The 18,650-nt window shown below is 51.5% G+C and overlaps 1 protein-coding gene across 10 annotated transcripts in view; it reads left to right on the top strand.

Annotated features, from left to right (window-relative positions):
- The window catches only part of ATP2B2 (ATPase, Ca++ transporting, plasma membrane 2), a 296,812-nt gene extending 280,957 nt beyond the window's left edge, over window positions 1-15,855 (top strand). For 7 of the 10 annotated variants that reach the window (XM_006758266.2, XM_006758265.2, XM_015560370.1 and 4 more), the window contains 2 exons: window positions 2,079-2,261; window positions 11,383-15,855. In XM_006758266.2, the coding sequence (XP_006758329.1) occupies window positions 2,079-2,261; window positions 11,383-11,694 (495 nt within the window). In that variant the 3' untranslated portion in view covers window positions 11,695-15,855. Of the gene's footprint in view, window positions 1-2,078; window positions 2,262-4,022; window positions 4,195-8,337; window positions 8,393-11,382 lie in introns of all 10 variants that reach the window. The other 3 variants (XM_006758272.2, XM_006758269.2, XM_006758270.2) reach the window with 2 other exon arrangements.
- The last annotated feature ends 2,795 nt before the right edge of the window (window positions 15,856-18,650 follow it).

The raw sequence follows: 18,650 nt of genomic DNA, 5'->3' as shown, positions 1-18,650 counted from the left end.
GGGAAAGAGCATTGGCCAGGAAATCCGGGAGCCCCAGGAATGGGTCCCAGTTCTGCCAGGGACTTGCTGTGTGGCCCTCCCTGCCACTGGGCATCTAAGCAATGGAAGTTAGCCCAGGTCCCAAATGCTGGTCATTTGCGTATCATCGCTGTGATTTTTGCCATATATCTCTGATCATGTTATTTACTTAATAGTTTCTTTTAATTGTATCAGGCTTTTTTTCATTGAAATTTATTTCAAAAGACAACTTTATATTACTAACATGAGTGGGAAATCAATATCACTTGTCATAAATAGAAGCTAACAAAAAAATAATGTAATGAGAACAGTGGTATTAAAACTCTAACTGGATGCCATGGCCCACGGAGGCCCAGAGCCTACAGGCGGCTAGCTGTTAAAAAGGGAGATTAGTTAAATGGTGTTATTGAGGGTGCTGATGGGAGATTAGTAGTTGGAGCCACACCAAAGAGAGGCTCCTTCAGAGGCTCGGAGAGAACATAAGGGCAACTCCGCCACATGGCAGACCTACTCAGTGCTGTGCCTGTGGCATCTGAGATCCTCCTGGCTTTGGGCACCCCTGGGCTGGATGCTCTGTGGGGGCCTTTCATCTCTGACCCCAGAACATCCTCCCACCAGTTCCCTTTCCTACTGTTGCCCATGTTCTTGGGACACACGCGCGCGCACACACACACACACACACACACACACACACATCACAGTGCTCACAATTTGCATCTCAAGGCTCCTGACCAGGACGTGGTGTTTATGAGACTCGCCCGAGCTGGGCCAAAGGGGCTTTGTCCCTGAGGTGCTGTCACCCAGGTATGGGGGGGTAGGGGGGGGCCAATGGGTCTGAGACAGTGTTCTTGCCTCCAAGCTGTTCCCAGGCTGGAATAGGACATGCCTGTGGCAGAGATTAACTAGAAGATAAAGAAGAAAGTTTAGTTTTACTCAAAAGATACTTTTTTAAACATCGGGGCTTCTTTGGAGAGCTGATAAATTAGATTTGACTCAGCAACCCCATTCCCTGGGCACCCTCAGGGCCAGGCCATCTTTACTCCACTGGGGCCCGCCCCTTAGAGAGCTCAGGGTGTCTGGGTGAGCAAACTCCTAATGCCTAAGGACGATGCCAGCAGACAATGCCCACCTTAAACTCCCAGGGAACCCCTGAGGCTGTGTCCAGGTCAGCCCGTCTATCCCTCTAGAGCAGAGGTCCTCAAACTTTTTAAACAGGGGGCCAGTTCACTATCCCTCAGACATTCCACACATGTGCACTGCGGGCCCAGGACGAGTCGGCTGCTAAGCAGGACAGGCGGCGGTGGCAAAAACACCCGGCGGGCCGGATAAATGTTTTCAGCGGGCCGCATGTGGCCCACGGGCCATAGTTTGAGGACCCCTGCTCCAGGGGCTACAAGGAGCCCCTGACCTCTGCCACCTCAGTTCCCCCCGTAGGGCCTGCCTCTCAAGCCTCATGGACAAATCCTTTGGAGAAAGAGGAAGAACGAAGGTTTACCCCTTCTCACATTGCCTCCCCTCGTTAGGAAGGCAACCATTCCCAGAATCCCCAAATTGGCTCTCCCCAGGGTATGCAGGCCCTGAGCCCCTCTTGCTCAGGTTGGGTACCCAGGACCCAGTGGCCTCAGGAGGAGGGAGCCCAGGAGCCTGAGGGCCCGCCAGGCTCGTGCATGGCATCTTAGACCCACCATCTCGCTTAACCCCCAGCCCTGAGAATTGCCTTTGGCTTTACAGGTGGGAAAACCAGAGCTCAGAGAGGTTAAAGGACTTGCCCAAGGTCACATGACCAGTAAGGTCTGGTGTATTCAAAGTCACATCTGCCCAACTCCTAGAAGCCAGGATTTTTCACTGTGCCCTCCTGACTCTGGATGACTGAATGAATTGAAAAGCAAATTAATAGGAGATTTAAAGATTGAATTGGGATGAGTTAATTAGTTGAACCTGTAACGATAATTGGGTCAGAGAAGTGGGAGATTGGGAGAGCAAGAAGGGGGTGCCAGGGGGAGGAGGAGGCTGACTGAGGGACAGCCCCCATTGCCCTGACCTTGGCACATCCCCTGCAGGTCATCGCCACCATCCCCACCAGCAGGCTCAAGTTCCTCAAGGAGGCGGGCAGGCTCACGCAGAAGGAGGAGATCCCGGAGGAGGAGCTCAACGAGGACGTGGAGGAGATAGACCACGCCGAGCGAGAGCTGAGGCGGGGCCAGATCCTATGGTTCCGAGGCCTGAATCGGATCCAAACCCAGGTACAGGAGGCTCCCCAGGCTGGGCCCACGCCTGGCCGGGCAGGCAGGTGATGGAGTGAACGTGCTCCATCCACCTCCCGGGGCCCCAGAGGTCAGGGTCCTGCTCTCACCACCTCACCAGCTTTTTGTACACCCGCATTCCTCGCACGCACTCTCGAGGGGCTGCTGAAGAAACAGTGGTCTCCTCGGGAACGTTCCACATCACCTTCTCAGCCAGCAAGGGGTCGGACTGGGGTATCAGGGGTTACCCCTGAGCAGGGAAGGGGTTGACCCAAGAGCTGAGGGGACTAAGGGACTCTAGTCAGGGCTGCTGGGGGGACTGGGATCAGAGCTGCAGGGCAGCTACCAGGAGGGACAGCCCAAGGCTGGAGACTGGTCCCCTGGAGGCCAAGATGGCAGCTTCAGGCCAGGGTTGGCCCCAAATTGCCCCCGGGGCCAGGGGCCGGTGAGCTCCAGGGCTTATGCACATTTGCACATCCTCGTACTCCATAGTGGGTTTCCGAGTTCTCAGGCAGCTCTGGGGAGCAAATCTTGGTTTTCCCTCCCAGACACACATACACGCCAAAGGCACCTGCAGAGCACACGTGTTTCTTCCCCAGCACAGAGACTGCATGGCTGCCACATGCCAGGTGCTACAGTGTGCAGCCCTCCCTCCACACGCCGCAGCCTCTCACAGGACCCAGCCCCTCTGCCTGGGTTGGGGTTATAGTTCACATCATGCTTTCACAGCCTGTGTAACTAAGAGAGGGTCGGTCTCTTACCCAGACCACCTGGGAGAGCTGCTGCATCTGACAAGTTCATGGCCCCCACCCCATCCCACTCTGGGAAGTGTTGCAGAGCCCCTACCTGCATCCTGCCTGGTGGCCTAGCACTTCATTTGATAAACATAACATCCATAGTGCACTGTCCCAAGCATCATCTCACTGGCCTTCACAGCCCCCTGAGAGGTAGGTAGGTCTCCTCCAGTTTTAGAGAGGACTGCGGTTCAGGAGGCAGCACTTTCTGAGAGCTGGGGTGGGGCACAGAGGCAGGTTTCAGACCCAGAGCCACCTGATGGATGCAGCCTGGGCTCCTCCAGCAAGAACCCGGCACCCGGCCTGCCGGGGCCGCTCTCAGCACAGATGGCCCTGGTGCTGTTACCAACCCGCCCAGGGCCTCTCAGAGGTCTCCAGGCTGCAGGACACTGGACTGTAGTTCCTTGAATGGACACAGTGCCTGTCCAGCTGGGCTCTTCAGGAACACTAACACGGGCCAAGGGCTTTGCCACTCAGAGAATACCCTGCCAGGTGGGTGGCATTGCCCCTTCAGAAGGATAAGAAACTACACTCAGAGAGGTGACTTGCCCAAAGTCACCTAGCTCGTAAATGGCATAGCTGAGATTTGGGCCAAAGTCTGTCCACCCAGAGCCCCCACCATACCACTCAGGCTCCACCCCTGGCCCCAAGTGGCACTAAGCACCCCTCTTGTTTCCAAACACCATGTTTAATCACCCCCAGCCCAGCCCACTGGCCCCTGAGCCCCTGGAGCAGAGCAAAGGCCGGGCCCTGGGGTCCTCCCTAAGATCCTGGGCCTGCAGATGGGCTGGAACCGAGCAGACATCTTTCAGAGCCTTGGAGTGTGTCTGGTACTTTTTGTTTTTATTTCAGTGACGTCGTCATTGTTGCCGTGGCTGCGGCTGTTCTCGTGGCATTGCGCCTGTCAGTCGTGTAGCTGTTGTGTCCGTTCTTCTCGCAACTTGTCTCGTTCTCTCCTCCGTTGCAGATTGAAGTAGTCAATACATTCAAGAGCGGGGCCTCCTTCCAGGGGGCCCTGCGGAGACAGTCCTCCGTCACCAGCCAGAGCCAGGACGTAGCCAATCTCTCTAGCCCTAGTCACGTGTCGTTGTCCAATGCTCTTTCCTCTCCGACCAGCCTTCCTCCTGCTGCAGCTGGGCGTGAGTGTGAATCCTTACCGCCTCGGGCACCACCGACGCTAGCGCCGGGCGGGCAGGCGGGCAGGGGCTGGGGCACCAAGGACATGGGGGGGCAGCCAGTCATGGTGAGGCCCAGGGGCTGAGGGCCACAGTTGGTCAGAAGACCATAGCCAGTGAGGGGGGCAGTCTCTTGGTGGGCCAGAGTCAGTTGGGGTCAGAGTCAGGGGTTACAGCCAGTCAGTCAAGGTGTCATGAGGATCACAAGTGGTCAAAAAGTCTGGATCAGTCAAAAGATCATCATCGGCCAGGAAGGTTTCGGTAATTAAATGTCCCACTGCACCACAAGGTCGCAGCCGCCAAGGGGGAGCAGTCAGCCAGGGGACACAAGGTGTCCCCATTAGTCGAAGGTCATATCAGTGACAAAAAGCCTGGCTCACAAGGGCAAGGGTGAGAGTTGGACAGGAAATACAGTCTCCAGTCAGTCAGGCAAAGGGTTACTGTGGGTCAAGGCCCTCAGGGGTCACAGTCAGTCACAGTGGGGTCCAGCCAAGGGAGCGGTCACTGTAGGTCAGATCCCAGCCCAGTGGTTTGGAACCCTCTGCCCTCTCTCCTTGCACACCTAAAAACATCAGCTGCCTTATACCACTTTCCCTGCATGCTCAAGATCTGATGCCTTCCTAGAAGGGACAAGGCCCCTCACCATTCAGCTTGACCTCAAGTAGAAAACAGTGGGCCAAGCTTCAGGTCTCACGTGGTGCTGGAGGCCCTGAGGGATCTGGTCTAGCCCTCGGCTTCCTGCCTTCCTTACCCTGAGAGACAGCCTGCGGCTCTGACCCCTTCCATCACCTCCCTCCTGCTGAGCTCGTCACCTCACGCCATCACTTTTTACCTGGCTCTCCCTTCTCTGGCCTTGTCTAGATCTTTCTGAACCCCTATGTCCTCACGTCCTAGAGCAAATAAGAAGTCTCAGTTTACCACCTTCCTCCCTTTCCTTGTCTCCCAAGGGAGCCCTGTTCTGGTCTTCTCAGATGGCCATGATGGTTCCCTTAGCCAGCCCGTGAGCTTCTTCGAGGAGACATAGACTCCAGACCACATCTTTTAATACTTTATGAGGTGCCTCTACCCCCATCCAAACACAGAGCACCCATAACACACATCCCCAGCCCCTGCACAGGAAAGCACCTGTGTGCTCGGTGGGAACCATGCCATCTGAGCCCTCTGGCAAGGGCATGAGCCACAGAGAGCCTCTTGAAGGCATATGCTGATGTCCCATGGCCTTTCAGTGGATGCAGTCCTGCCAGGTATGCACGATGACAGGAAGGATGCAGAAATGGTGGGAAAGCCCCTCCTTGTTCATTCATTCACTAGCACAGACCACAGTAATGAGGAGGCCAGACTAGCCAAGGTGAAGTGCAGACCTATTTGAGCAGATGATGTCTAGAGTCACATTCCCAGGAGGTATCACTAGGAAATCACTGCCAGGCTTTCTCAGGACAGGAAACCAGAGCCAGCAATGAGGTCCCATCCCCTCCCCTTCGCATTAGAGAGCCCTCCCCTTGGTGAGAGGCCCTCACCCAGCTGACCTACTTCTGCACCAGCTTAGCTCTGACCTTCCTCCGTGACCGGAAGTGTTCTGGCCTAGAGAGCCACTTGAGGAAGACTCCATTCCTTTGGCTTCTGCCACTCTCCCCCTGACACCTGCATCCCTCTAGCTGGGTCTGACCGCCAGAAGCCTAGCTTTCTGAGTGCACACTTAGTTCTTTGTCCCATCTTGGTCCAGCCTCCTTCTTGACGTGTGGCACTTTGCACTGGCCACAAGAGAGCCTCTCTGAATTCCTGCCTCACAGTCTTTGAAAGTCTTCCCTTGGTCTATCTCCCTCCTCCTAGCTTTCACAGTTTAAAAGAAAGAGCTCAGTCATCTCAAACCTTAGCAATTGAATTCTCATCTTTTCTTCTGTCATTTATAAAGCCATTCAATAAGGCTGGTCTTGGGACAGTCAGTTCTTAGCAATTCTCCTTCACAGACATGCCTTTTCTGCCCACCCTCCACTTACTTCCTCTCTCTAAGCCAATTTTCTTCCAGGCCAGATTGATCCCCTTTATCCCAGGGTGACCCCAACTTTGAAACAGTCTTTGAAAAGGAGCCTGTGCCATAGCCGGTTTGGCTCAGTGATTAGAGCTTCGGCCTGCAGACCAAAGGGTCCCAGGTTCAATTCTGATCAAGGGCACGTACCTTAGTTGCAGGTTCTTCCCCACCCAGACCCAGGTCCGGGCTCCTGCAGGAGGCAACCAATCAAAGTGTTTCTCTCACATCGATGTTTCTCTCTGTCTTTCCCTCTCTCTCCCACTCTCTCTAAAAAAAGGAGCCGTTAAGCCTTGACCCTTCATTCTCTCAGAGACCTCAAAGGGGCTCCATCCCCCAGCCACCACCTTGCCTCTGCCCCAGAAATCATGCCTCCTTAAGAATCTTGTATTCCTACCCTCTATTGTAGAATCCAGCCTGTAATTCTGGGTCCATTCTTGGACCCTTTCTTGGACATATGGTCTCAAAAAGAGCCTGTCTGTCCCCCTGCCCAAGGTTACTGGTTCCAAAGGGATTGCAACCTCTGGGGTTTCAGTGCACACACTTTGGTCAACACAGTCACAATGCAAACTCTAAATAATTATCCCCTAGTTCCTCTTTTTGCTGAAATAGTTTCTATAACAATGTCACATCCTTTGGTCTCCAAGGTCTCTGAGGGCCCCCTAGACACCAGGCAAGGTCCCTTCAGAAGCCAAAGGTTTTCTTCCCATGGGGAGGGGTGCAGCAGGTGGCCAGGAATAGGATTGGGTGAGATGAATCAGTGGCTGCTTCCCGCCTCGGTCTTCTTCCTGGGGGTTCTCCAGCAGAGGAGGGTGGCATGTGTATGCTGCATGGAAAACGCTGGGGTCTGTGTGCTCTGACAGGAGCCAAACAACTGTGCCCTGGGTTATCAAGAGCTGGCTACGCAGGCCAGGTGCAGGGCACTCTAGACTTGGACTGGCTTCTGACTCACGACATTGGGGTGAGGAACCTGCTCCCCCAACGACACACATCCCTCCCCCAGCACCACTGTGAGATGGAGGGCCCCAGGCAGACAAATGCATGTGGTGCCAGGACAGTCCCCTCCGACTGGCATCTGGAATGTTCCGGAAGGAACTCTGGCCTACTTGCTTGCTTTCTTCTCCTGACTTACTCACAAGCGAGTTTTCTTTTACCCCCAGAAACTTAATAACACACCCTCCTGACTTATCCTTGAGCCTCACTCAACACCTTCCCAAGCAGTTGCCTACATCCTTCACTTCACATATGCCCCCAACTGAAATAGGAGGGAGGATCTGCCAATACATCCATTTACCTGAAAAAGACGCCGAGGCTCAGGGAAGTAGACCGACTTGCCCAAGATCCCATAGCAAGTGAGTGGCAAGAGGTCTGAGTGCAAAGTCCCTCCTTTTTCCTACCACCCCATAGCACTTCCCAGACAAGCCCCCAGACCTGAGCCCACAGAGGTTGGATTTCCTTTCTGGAACCGGTACCCGCACCCATAGCCTCATCCAGCAAAAAGAGCGAATCCTCGGGGTCCAGAGTCCAGGGGAGTTGTTTTTCTGCTTGACTCTCCCCAGCCTGGCAGGGACGGGAGAAGGGCGCCTTCCCACTGGTGATCAAGGGCAAACCAGCATCCAGCTCTTCCATCCAAGGCCAAGTTGCATGACCCCACTGCCTCATTCCCCTCAAGTCCCTAACCCATCTCGAGCCACCTTTGTACGCAGCACGTTTGTAACAGGCTCCGTGTTCATCAGTGAAAGTCCTGCTTCTTCAAACCAGCCAGGCCACGAACCTCAGACGCCTACCCCAACCAGCCACTCGCTCTGGACGCTGCCCCTGCTAGACAGGGCCTCTCCTGCTCCCACTCCCCCTCCCCCTTCCCCTCCCGCCAGACTCGGGTTCTGAGGACTTCGAGGGCAAGGAATGTGCATCTCTTAGGGGGAGGGATGTAGGAAAGGAAAGGAAGCTGGACCTCTCGTTAGCATGTTGGTAACTAGTTTAGTGCAGTCTTGGGTTGACGAGAAAAATGGCTTGCTTCTGGGACGGGGGGACCCTAGACCTCTCTGCTTTCTGAATATTCCATGTGTTTGTTTCCCTAGAGGGCTAGAGAACCCTGGACACAGAGTTCAGCAAGAGAGAGTGAAATTAAAAGAGGTTGTGAGTCTTTAACCTTGAGCCTGAAATGAATGTGAATCAATCCCAGACTCTTGGCTTCCTTGAAGCCGGGTAAACATTCGAGTATGTCGGACCATCCCAGACCAGGGCCTCTGCATTTCCTCAGAGCCCCCCTGCTCCCTTTCTGCTGATGAAACCAAAATGCCTGAAACCTCTCCCCTCCCCCACGCCCCATGCGGCTTATAGCACAAAACCCCATCTTCAGGGTAGGCAGGAAGGGGAGATGGAAGAGCTTTTTTTTCTTCCCGTATTTTTTTTTCCATTTCAGCCGCGGAGAGAACCGAAGTGGAGACTTGAGATGGCCGTGGCGGGGTGTCCCAAAAAGTCTTGTCCCCACAGTCTTGTCCAGAGCAGTTCATTCTTTTTGTTGTCTCCATGCCAGGGGGAGGGCGAGGGGTCTGCATCTCATTGTGTGTCATCCCCTCTGCGTTGTCAGTCACATGACAGGGTCCTGCAACCATCCCTCCTCCTCCACCAGGTGCTCCGGCTGGAATCTTATTACAGTTCAGAGCCTCAGAACACTCTGGGCCCTAGGCTGGGCAGCTACTATGATAATTACTATTCCCATTTTACAGATCAGAAAACTGAGGCCTGCCACACCTTTTTTGTTGTTTGCACTTAATCAAGGGTGTAATGGCCCACTACTTATCAGGACATCAGAATATTAATAATCTCTACAGAGCCACAAATATACCGTCCAGGGAGAAAGAAATCTCAGGGCAGCCAAACAGCCATCACAGAGCGCCAGCACTAATGCACCACGTCTGGCTGGCTCTCACTCGGCACCTCAGGCCTCCTATTTAAAGCAGTGGACAGGGTTCCCTGGAGTCCCCAGCCAACAGCACATAGAATATATCCGGATCGACAGAGATGCTTTTTTTGAGAAGACAAGGAAAAATCAGAACTAGTGAGTAATGACTGACATCAAAGAACTTTTTAAAAATATATACTTTTATTGATTTCAGAGAGGAAAGGAGAGAGATCGAAACATCAATAATGAGAGCAAATCATTGATTGGCTGCCTCCTGCATGCCCCCCACTGGGAATCGAGCCCAGAACGTGGACATGTGCCCTGACCGGGAATTGAACCATGACCTCCTGGTTCATAGGTTGACACTCAACCACTAAGCCACGCCGGCCGGGCAAAGAAGAACTTTTTTTTTCTTTTCCTATTTTGTTTCTTTCTTCTTTCATTTCTAGAACTTAAAAAAAAAAAAAAAACCCTGTAGGATCTTACACAAGATCAAAAGATTCTTGGCAAAGTCCACTTCTTCTCTGTGTACACTAAATAAAACGGCAGAGGAGCAAATAATGTGCTTTAGAAAGACTCCCCTATGAAATAGCAAAATTAACCCTGAGCTGTGACACTTGAAACCATCAGCCACAGTCATCAAGAGAACTCATTTCCATGGACAGGCTTTCCCCCACCTTGCCCCACCACCGAGCTGGCCCTGGGTTTACTCGTCCCGTCCTCTGCCCCCCACAGGCCTAAGGTGTGGGAGCAGCCGCTGCTCTGCAGGGAAGGCTATGCAGGGTGCCCTCAGGACCACAGCCACTTCGGCTGAGGCTCTGCTCCTTGGAGGCACTGCTGCTGCCCCCACTGCACTCCCCTTGCTGCTGCTCTACTGTGAGGCGGGCTGGGAAAAGAGAGGGAAGAACTTTGTCCCAAGTCCCCTCAGTCCCTTGAGATAACAGTCATGGCTCCCCCTCCTAGGTGTCCAGAGGAGGGACCCTCTCTTCTAAGTGAGGGTCCTGTTGTCTGCACCCCGCGAGGACAGAGGGTGGCCAGGGAGGGAGTATGGCTCACCCACTGTCAAGCACCAGAGGTGGCAGAGCTAGGACTCAGACTCCAGGTCCAGTGCTCTTCCCATTAGCCCGGCGGATGCAAGGCCCCACCTCCTTCCATTCTTCAGAGAACCACAGGTTCCAACTGAAACACAGAAAATGAAAGAACTTGCTATTTTGAGTTCAGTTCCACACCCCCTTAGAGCCCCACCCAGGGCGGGGATTGACCCTCTGATTCTGGCCTCATTTTTTGGTTTTGTGTTTTCAAGGCACAAATAAAAAAATCAAATATCCCAGGAAATAAGCCAACTACAATGGCTGGCCAGGGCTTTGAGTCAATACTCGAGTGTTTACCTCCCAAATGCATGAAGGAAAGAAACGTTGGGTACAAACGACCTCCGTTCACATTGTCCAGGCTTCCAAGTGTAGTGTGTGTCTGTCTGCGTGTGCCGTGTGGTTCCCGACCCCCACCGTGGCATGCTCCCCTCCCGAATGTCGCCCGTCCGCCGGCTCCTTCGTGCTTTCTGGCTGCCTCTGCTCTGCACCCCAGAAAGCCCTGGGTTGGCTTTGGTTTGCTTTGCTGCCTTCGTTTTGACGTTCCTGTTCTCTGTTTGGCCCTCGTGTGACTTCTCTCATCCCGGTTTATCCATCTGTCTCTCCTTTCTGTTCCTTTTCTGTTTGTGACATGTTATCTGTTCCATGTGGTATGGTTTCTTAACTGCGTGTGGGGTTTTTTTAAGATTACTTTTTTTAAAAAAAATAGCTTTTCCTCCTTCCTATTCTGTTTCCACCTGGCCCCGTCACCCTTCTGCATGGTCAAACCTGCTTTAAAGTTAACAAGGCTCAGTCTCTCCCTAGGTCTGGGTGCCTGCCAGAGTGGACCATGCTTCCTCTGACCAGTTTCCCATCATCTCTTTGATGGGGCTTGATTTCTCCTATCCTAATATTGTCGTTTTGACCAAAACCGAAGCAATGCTAAAAACCTCATGGATGCATATAACCTGAGCCCCTCTTCCAATCTTCCCTCTCCTGTCCATGCTCATAACACTTCGAGACTATGGATTCCACCCACTTTCTATGCCCTAACCCCTCTCCCACCTGCCCCTCCTCCAAGCCCCCCAGAGCACACACACACACACACACACACCAGGGCACTGCTTCTCACCCCTACACTTCCCTTGCAGATCCGCGTCGTGAAGGCGTTCCGTAGCTCTCTCTATGAAGGTCTAGAAAAGCCTGAGTCTCGAACCTCCATCCATAATTTCATGGCTCATCCTGAATTCCGGATCGAAGATTCACAGCCCCACATCCCCCTCATCGATGACACCGACCTGGAAGAAGATGCCGCGCTCAAGCAGAACTCGAGCCCGCCGTCATCGCTCAACAAGAACAACAGCGCCATCGACAGCGGGATCAACCTGACGACCGACACAAGCAAATCAGCTACCTCTTCAAGTCCAGGGAGCCCCATCCACAGCCTGGAGACGTCGCTTTAGCTGAGGACCCCACCGCCACCCACCTCCCGGGCACCCACCCATCCAGACACCCAACTCACTCAAGCAGCAACGAGCAACAACAGGAAACCAAATACTGGAGAGAAAACCAACGTTTCCACCCAACAGACCCTTTTTCTGGCTGTGATGCTGTTTGAACTCTTTCTCACTTTGAGGCAAGGGGCAGGGTCTCCTCCTGGGCTTAAGGGAGTGAGCGATTTTCCCAGAACAAGCCCTTCCTGGCTCCTGCCCACACATGGACCAGCCATGCGCCCGCCCAGCCGCCATGTCCCCTGCATGAATGTACTGTACACTTCCAGTCCTCCGCTTGTTTGGTTTTGGGGGGCTGGGGAGGGTTTTTGTTTGTTTTCTTAGGCGGGAACTGCAAACAGACTATTTTCTGAGACTATTTATCCAATCCACTGGTCTGTGAATTTTTGAAATGCTTGCAAAGCATGGTCTCAGTTGTATAGGTTAATTTAACAACTTTTTGACATTGCAGAGCTTAACTCGCCTAGTAGATTTGCACCAATGGAACCGAAGAACTTCATAGACACTCACAAGGTTATATCCATTTATTTATATCTATATCAACGTATACTTACTCAAGACTGTATACGTCCATATAGATAGGTAGATATATATATATATATAAATATATATACATGGATATATAAAGTTTCTTTGCCGGCATGTTGCCTTGTTTCTGCTTAAATTGCTCTATTTTAACTTATTTATGTTCTAAAAGAAGAATGTAATTTGTTTACAAACCTGTAGATAATGTCTTTGGCTCTTTGTATGGTTTAAGAACACTGGTGGCTGAGATGCTATAAAAACAGCTCAGCTCCACAGACACTTCCCTGGATTGCATCCTTGATGTTTTACGATAGCCATGCTCTGATTTTTGCCTGCTATTTCCGTTCAATAATGTCACTACCACAGGAGGCTCAGGCAGAAGCCAAAAGTTACCAAGTGTCCATCCTGAGGGCTTTAACACCATGCTCCGTAGACAGAGGGAGAGGAGAGAGGAGGCTTCGTGGGCTTGGAGCGCTAGGGGTCATCCCGGCCCAAGGATGACGGGAGCAAAGCATTTTGTTGAAGACTTTTCTCTCAATGAAACTCGCTTGGGTTTACAAAGAGCATTTCGCAAAGGGGTTCTCTTTGGCGCTGTCTGTTTAGAGATTGAGGTAGTGTTGCAATATTATAAATGCTATTGTGTTGATTTTTTTTTTTAGTTAGTAATTTAGAGGTTTATTCCCTTATTAATTGCAGCATTTAAGCTGTTGGTGTCTTGGATGAGGATCATTCTGGCTTGCTGCTTTTATTTTTATTTTTGAAGAAGAATAGCCTTTTTCTCTGCACTATTTAGATCCGAACAAACCTTATGATGTGTATATTGAGATGTATTCAGTGTGATTTTTAAACCAAACTGTCTTCCTATAGTCGCAATATATACTGTAGCCTTTTAACAGCAAGTCGCTTTCCCGAAAGAAAGCCATTCTGAAACCCTACAGTATCACAGGTGAGAAGGGGAGGTTATTTTTCCCTCAAGACAATGACAGCACTAGTAATCCCACGTAATAAGAGCTCAATTAATTGTATGTCAGCCTCCTAACTGCTAAGCACTTTGTGGGTATCAGCTTTTTTCATAAAAGAACTTTTGTATTTAATACAAAGTTTGCTTTGAGACTTTTCAGCATACGATCTTTTTCCATAAACTTGTACAGTGCAAAAGACATTTTGAATACCATGATCGATGACGTCCCATGCTTCAAGGAAAACCAAACACGTCCCGCCTCGCTTGTGAAATTCATTCATCCTAAGGACCCTCCCCACAGTTGCTCTGCATCACCCCGGCCCCTTCCCTTCTCCAGGCCCAGAGAATTCTTCCACACACAAGATGAGAGCCACGCGGGAACAGAGCCATAGTCAGCTGGGAGGGCCTACATCTGGAGAAACCTGAGGGTGTGGGACCCCAAGTCGGCCCATCCCACCTGGCGAAATCTTCCTGGAAGGAGGACCTTCTTTGCGCACGAGCATCGTCTGAATGTCCAGAAGGAATATCTCTGAACGTACCCAGCAGAGGAAACTGCATCCCCAGAGGGGTGACCAGCCCTCAATAGGCTTATTGGATTCCAATACCAACATCACCAAAAGCCAGCCTGCCGAGAGAGGAAAGCCCTGCACATGGAGAATGTTGGGCAGCCTTGGAACATGGGGGTTTTGTAGTTTCCTTTTCTCAAGGTTTTCCATCTCCCCACTTCTTGGTTCCAATCCTGTGCCCCTGACCTCATTCCATGGCCCTGGGAAAGCTGCCCTTGCACACCACGCTCCCTATTTATTTGGGACCAGGACGCAAGGGAAACAGAAGGGGTTTCTGAGTGGATCATAGCTGGGGGAACGGGGAGCCACGGGAGCTACCGAGAATGCCCCGCGTTAGGGTTGGTCTTTTCTTGTCAGGAATGATGGATGCTCACGCACACGCACACACGCACACACCCTCCCTCTGACGCTTGCACACACATCCCCACACACAGGAAATGATTGGGTTTGTCAAAACTCACTGTAGTACATAAAGCTTGCACTCTGTGTCCTATATCTAGCAGCATGGGGTACGTTTGGCAGTTCACCCCATTAGGGGGTAAATAATTTATGACCATTCATCTGTTTTTATGAATTTTTTTATCTAGACAATAATTGTAAATAAAGAACTCACCGTCTCTGTTCATTTAATACTATGCAATGCTTTCAATTGCTGACTCTTCTTACTCCCGCACTGTGGTTCTGAAATGTGTGTGGTTTAAAAAAAAAAAAAGGCAAAAAAAAAAATCAAACAGAATCTAGTAAATATATATCCTGTAACTAATACTTCTTTCTATAACTGCACCGTCCACTTAGCTTTCTTTCCGTCCTCCGGACAAGGGCTCCAGGGGGAGACTCAGTTCTAGGTCTAAGCTCACCAAGTTGTCTCTCCCCACAGCTGAGGGAGGAGCAGAGGGCCCATCCAGTGACCCCTGGGGCTGTAGAGTCACCTGCCTTTGGAGGCGGGCAGGGCGGAAACCGAGGGGTTTCCTTCCCACAATTTGGGCAGCCCTTTCCCTGACGCAGAAGCAGCCTTGACTGGCCCCTTCACCATGGCCCCTGGGCCCCTTGTCCCAGCCAGAGCATAGAGTTGGCAAGAGGGAGGTTGTCCTACTTATGAGACCAGACCAATGGCAGTGACTGCAATGATGCCAGGACTCTGGACCTGTCTTATCCTGAGTATCCCAGTCAGTGAACAGCCCCTCTTTTCCCCAACCATGTTGAAATGTCACCTTTATCATACTGCTCTCTGCTGATAGCAGAGATAGATGTGGGTCTGTTTCTGGAATTTACCTTCTATTCCCTTTCTGGGTGTCTCATCTGGCACCAGCCACATAACTTTAATTATTGTCGCTTTATATAATGTGTTATTATATGGTAGGATATGTTATAATGTTTTATCACGTGGTAGGATAAGTACTCTTCACTCTTAACAAAATTTCCTGATTATTCTCTCACATCTGTTCTTCCCAGTAAACTAAAATTTTGCGAGTCCTCCACCCACCTCAAATACTGGGCCCTGTCATTCTGTGTGTAAACATCTTCCTGCCATTGTAAGTACTGTCCACTCGGGGTCCCTAAATAGTGTGTCCTGTGTGGAGAAACAGAAGGGGCATCCTGAATCTTGAGGGAAGCCCAACATTCATTTCATACTCCCGCTTGCTCCCTCGGCCACGGTGTCATTAGGAGAGGCCACCAACGCCCCCTCCCCCCGCCCCCAATCCCAGTTTGGGACCCAAAGTCACCCACTTGGTTGTCTAATTCTCCTCCTGGAGAAATGTTTATTCCTGCCTCCCTTTCCTGAACTGCTTTTTTGCTCTTTATTCAAAGTTTCCAGTGGTTGTTTGATACGTCCTTTGGGATGCAGCAATTTCTTGTCTGGACCTTCTCACCACCCTGACTCCCCCTACTGTTGTTGTTCTACTTACAGGAGGCTGTCAGCTGGGCTCACTGTGACATGCCTCCCATCCAAAACTCTCTCCATAGTGTCCAAGACCCCACCATTAGAAGATCCGAGCGGGGGGGGTGGGGCGGGGGTGCATTTCTTGAAGGCTTTTGGGTCTTCCAGAACCAAGACCTAAATCAGACAACAGCAGAAATCCCTAGGTCCTTCCCAAGTTCCAAACCAAGCTCTCCTGGTTTTGATGTAGAGATCCTATTTGCCCAAGTGGGGAGAGGGGGATCCTAGGCCCTGAGGATCAGCCATTACCCTTCTGCTGAAAATAAGATATCTGAGGCTGCCCTTCTCAGCCCCCTAAGTCTGTTTTGTAATGCCTGTGGTGCTTCCCCTCTGAACCTTTCCTCTCGGGGGTCGCCACACTTTGCTAACTCTTGTGTGCACATATTTTATAACAGAGTAGCGAGGAAATGGTGCCGCCTCCAGCTTCCACAAGCTGCCCAGGCTCTGGGTGGCGGGGTTCTGGGACAATCGGGGCTGGGAAGTGACTGTGCTCTTATTGTACACTCTTTATTTCTCTGTATCTCTGGCTTGTGCTTTTTGTAATTAATGGGATTTGTCTGCCTTTTCAACACTATACTGAGCAATAACAATAAATGCACACGTGGAAACACAGACACCGTACACATCACAAGGCCTTTTTCCAAAGGACAACTGGGTCCCCACCCTCGTGGATCGGAACTCAGTGGGAAACTGAGTCCCTGGGAGGGGAAGGCACTTTGCCCCAGGGTGTACAGCTCAGTGGGTGGTCTCTCTCCTTCCAGCAAGTCACACCTTTCCAACATCTACCATTTGAGGGATTCAAGTTCAGCCTGCCAGGAGTCATTAACCTTCCACAGCTAACAGTCTCAGACAGTAAGACTTGGGGTGAAGAGACCAATGAGGAGGAGGAGGAGGAAGAGATTCAGGGAGCAGAGACTCTGGGAGGTAGGGGCACAAATTGGGAAAGCTCAGAATGGCCTGATTTGGGGTCTGGTATTAACCAGAGCAAGGTGATTGAAGATATGGACAAAAGATGTAGGTGGCATCCCTACTGGGGAGGTTAACAGAAGGGGGCCTGGCACCCTAAACCCCAATATTGGTCCAAAGGTTGAGGGTTGCACATGCACACATCACACACACGCACTAAATCCCAGCTCTTTTCAGGGAGAATTGATCCCCAGATCAAGCACCACAGGCCCATTCAACTTCCAAACAGTTTCACATCCAGGATCCATTTAATCCCAACATCAACTTTCAGAGGAGGTATTATTGTAATACCCACTTAACAGAAGAGGAAACAGCAGCTCAGAGAAGTAGAGGGTGTGCCCACCAAGTAATTAGGAGATAGAGTACTGATACAGAGCAGTTTTTAAGCCAGAATTGGCACTCAAAACCTCTCTGTTATAATGCCATTCAGTCCCACCAGCAAATACCTTAATGAATAAGATAGTTGCATTGCTTGTCCCAAATCCCCAATCTCTCCAACTTCAACACCCACACCAAGGAGTTCTTCCAATAACAACTATTCCCCTATATTTGTATTATACCTCATATGCCATTGTTCCCATTTTCCACTCAAGAAAAGTGAGGCTCAGAGAGAAGGATATGACTTTATTTTTTAAATATATTTCTACTGATTTCAGAGAGGAAGTGAAAGGGAGAGAGAGAGATAGAAACATGAATGATGAGAAACATTGACTGGCTGCCTCCTGCACACCCCCTACTGGGGATCAAGCCTGCAACTCAAGTATATATCCTGACCGGGAATCAAACCATGATCTCCTGGTTCATAGGTCGATGCTCAACCACTGAGCCACATAGGCCATGAGATGACTTTATCACCCAGATGGTCAGTGATGCAAATACAGATCCAAGGCCAGGGAGGGCCTATCCCTTGAAATACAGGAAACCCAAGAGCCCTGCCCCCTTTATTCCCTGCTCCACTCTAAGCACCACCCCCTCAGACCCCTGCAATATGTCTTCATTAGAAGGAAATAAGGAGTCTTGAAAGCTGAGGTGGAGGTGAGAAGGTGGGTTGCTGCCCAGAGGCCCAGCCCTGGATTTTGTAAGACCCACTCCCCTCGGCTTCTCCAAAGCTCCTTAATGGTCTGGATCTATCACACTTTCTGAGACTTAACATCTTCCCTCCAGTAGTGACCATCTCCAGCCAGGGTCTCCCCCACCCCGCCCCGCAACACCCCTTTATAGAAGAGGGAACTGAGGAACTGCGACTTACCCAAGGGGAGCCCAGGCTCCACTCAAGTCACTACACTCCTTGTCAAGAGGGGCCCAGGGCTGCCAGACCTGAGGGGAGCCCCAGGCTCTATCCAGAGTGCAGCGTTCTCACGCTGCTTGTGGGAAGCCAGGGACCTCAAGACTGGGAAAACTGGGGGGTGGATCCTGAGCTCTAGCTGCTGAAGCTTGGCTGAGAGTCCTCTTTGCCTGGGGAAATCTACTTGATGGGCCAGACTCCCCAGGTCCCAGAACTGTGCGAAGAGGCAGTTTAGGGATCCCATGGCTTGGAAAAGGCAGGGCGAGAGGGCTCAGCCTCTAGTAGGGGGCATTCCCCCAGCCATCTCGGCCCATGGTCCCAGCCTTGGGTCCTGAGGAGGAACTAACAACAAGGAAGCACTAGAACCAGTCTACCCACTCCCCCCAAAATTGATCATCCTTCAGTGTTCATCATAAGGCCCGTCGCACCCAGACTCCCAGGTAAACAGGTGAAGCTGTAGTTAGGAATCCTTTCTATCACGTAAGGATCTGGGGGCGCGGGGGGCGGGCCGGGTTGGCCAGGAGAGAAGACCGGCCAGAGCTTCAGTACCTAAAGCCTTGTAAACGAGAGGCCCACTGTGGGTCTCGCGCGCCCCTCACGGAGAGAGGAGGGCCCAGAGGAGGGCGCGGCGCTGCAGCCCGGAACCTTTGTGCGAGCAGAACGCGT

The sequence above is a fragment of the Myotis davidii genome, unplaced genomic scaffold (assembly GCF_000327345.1).
Source record: "Myotis davidii unplaced genomic scaffold, ASM32734v1 scaffold73, whole genome shotgun sequence".
Lineage (NCBI taxonomy): Eukaryota > Metazoa > Chordata > Mammalia > Chiroptera > Vespertilionidae > Myotis > Myotis davidii.
The sequence above is the reverse complement of the archived record's forward strand: the minus strand, read 5'-3'. Positions and strand labels throughout refer to the sequence as shown.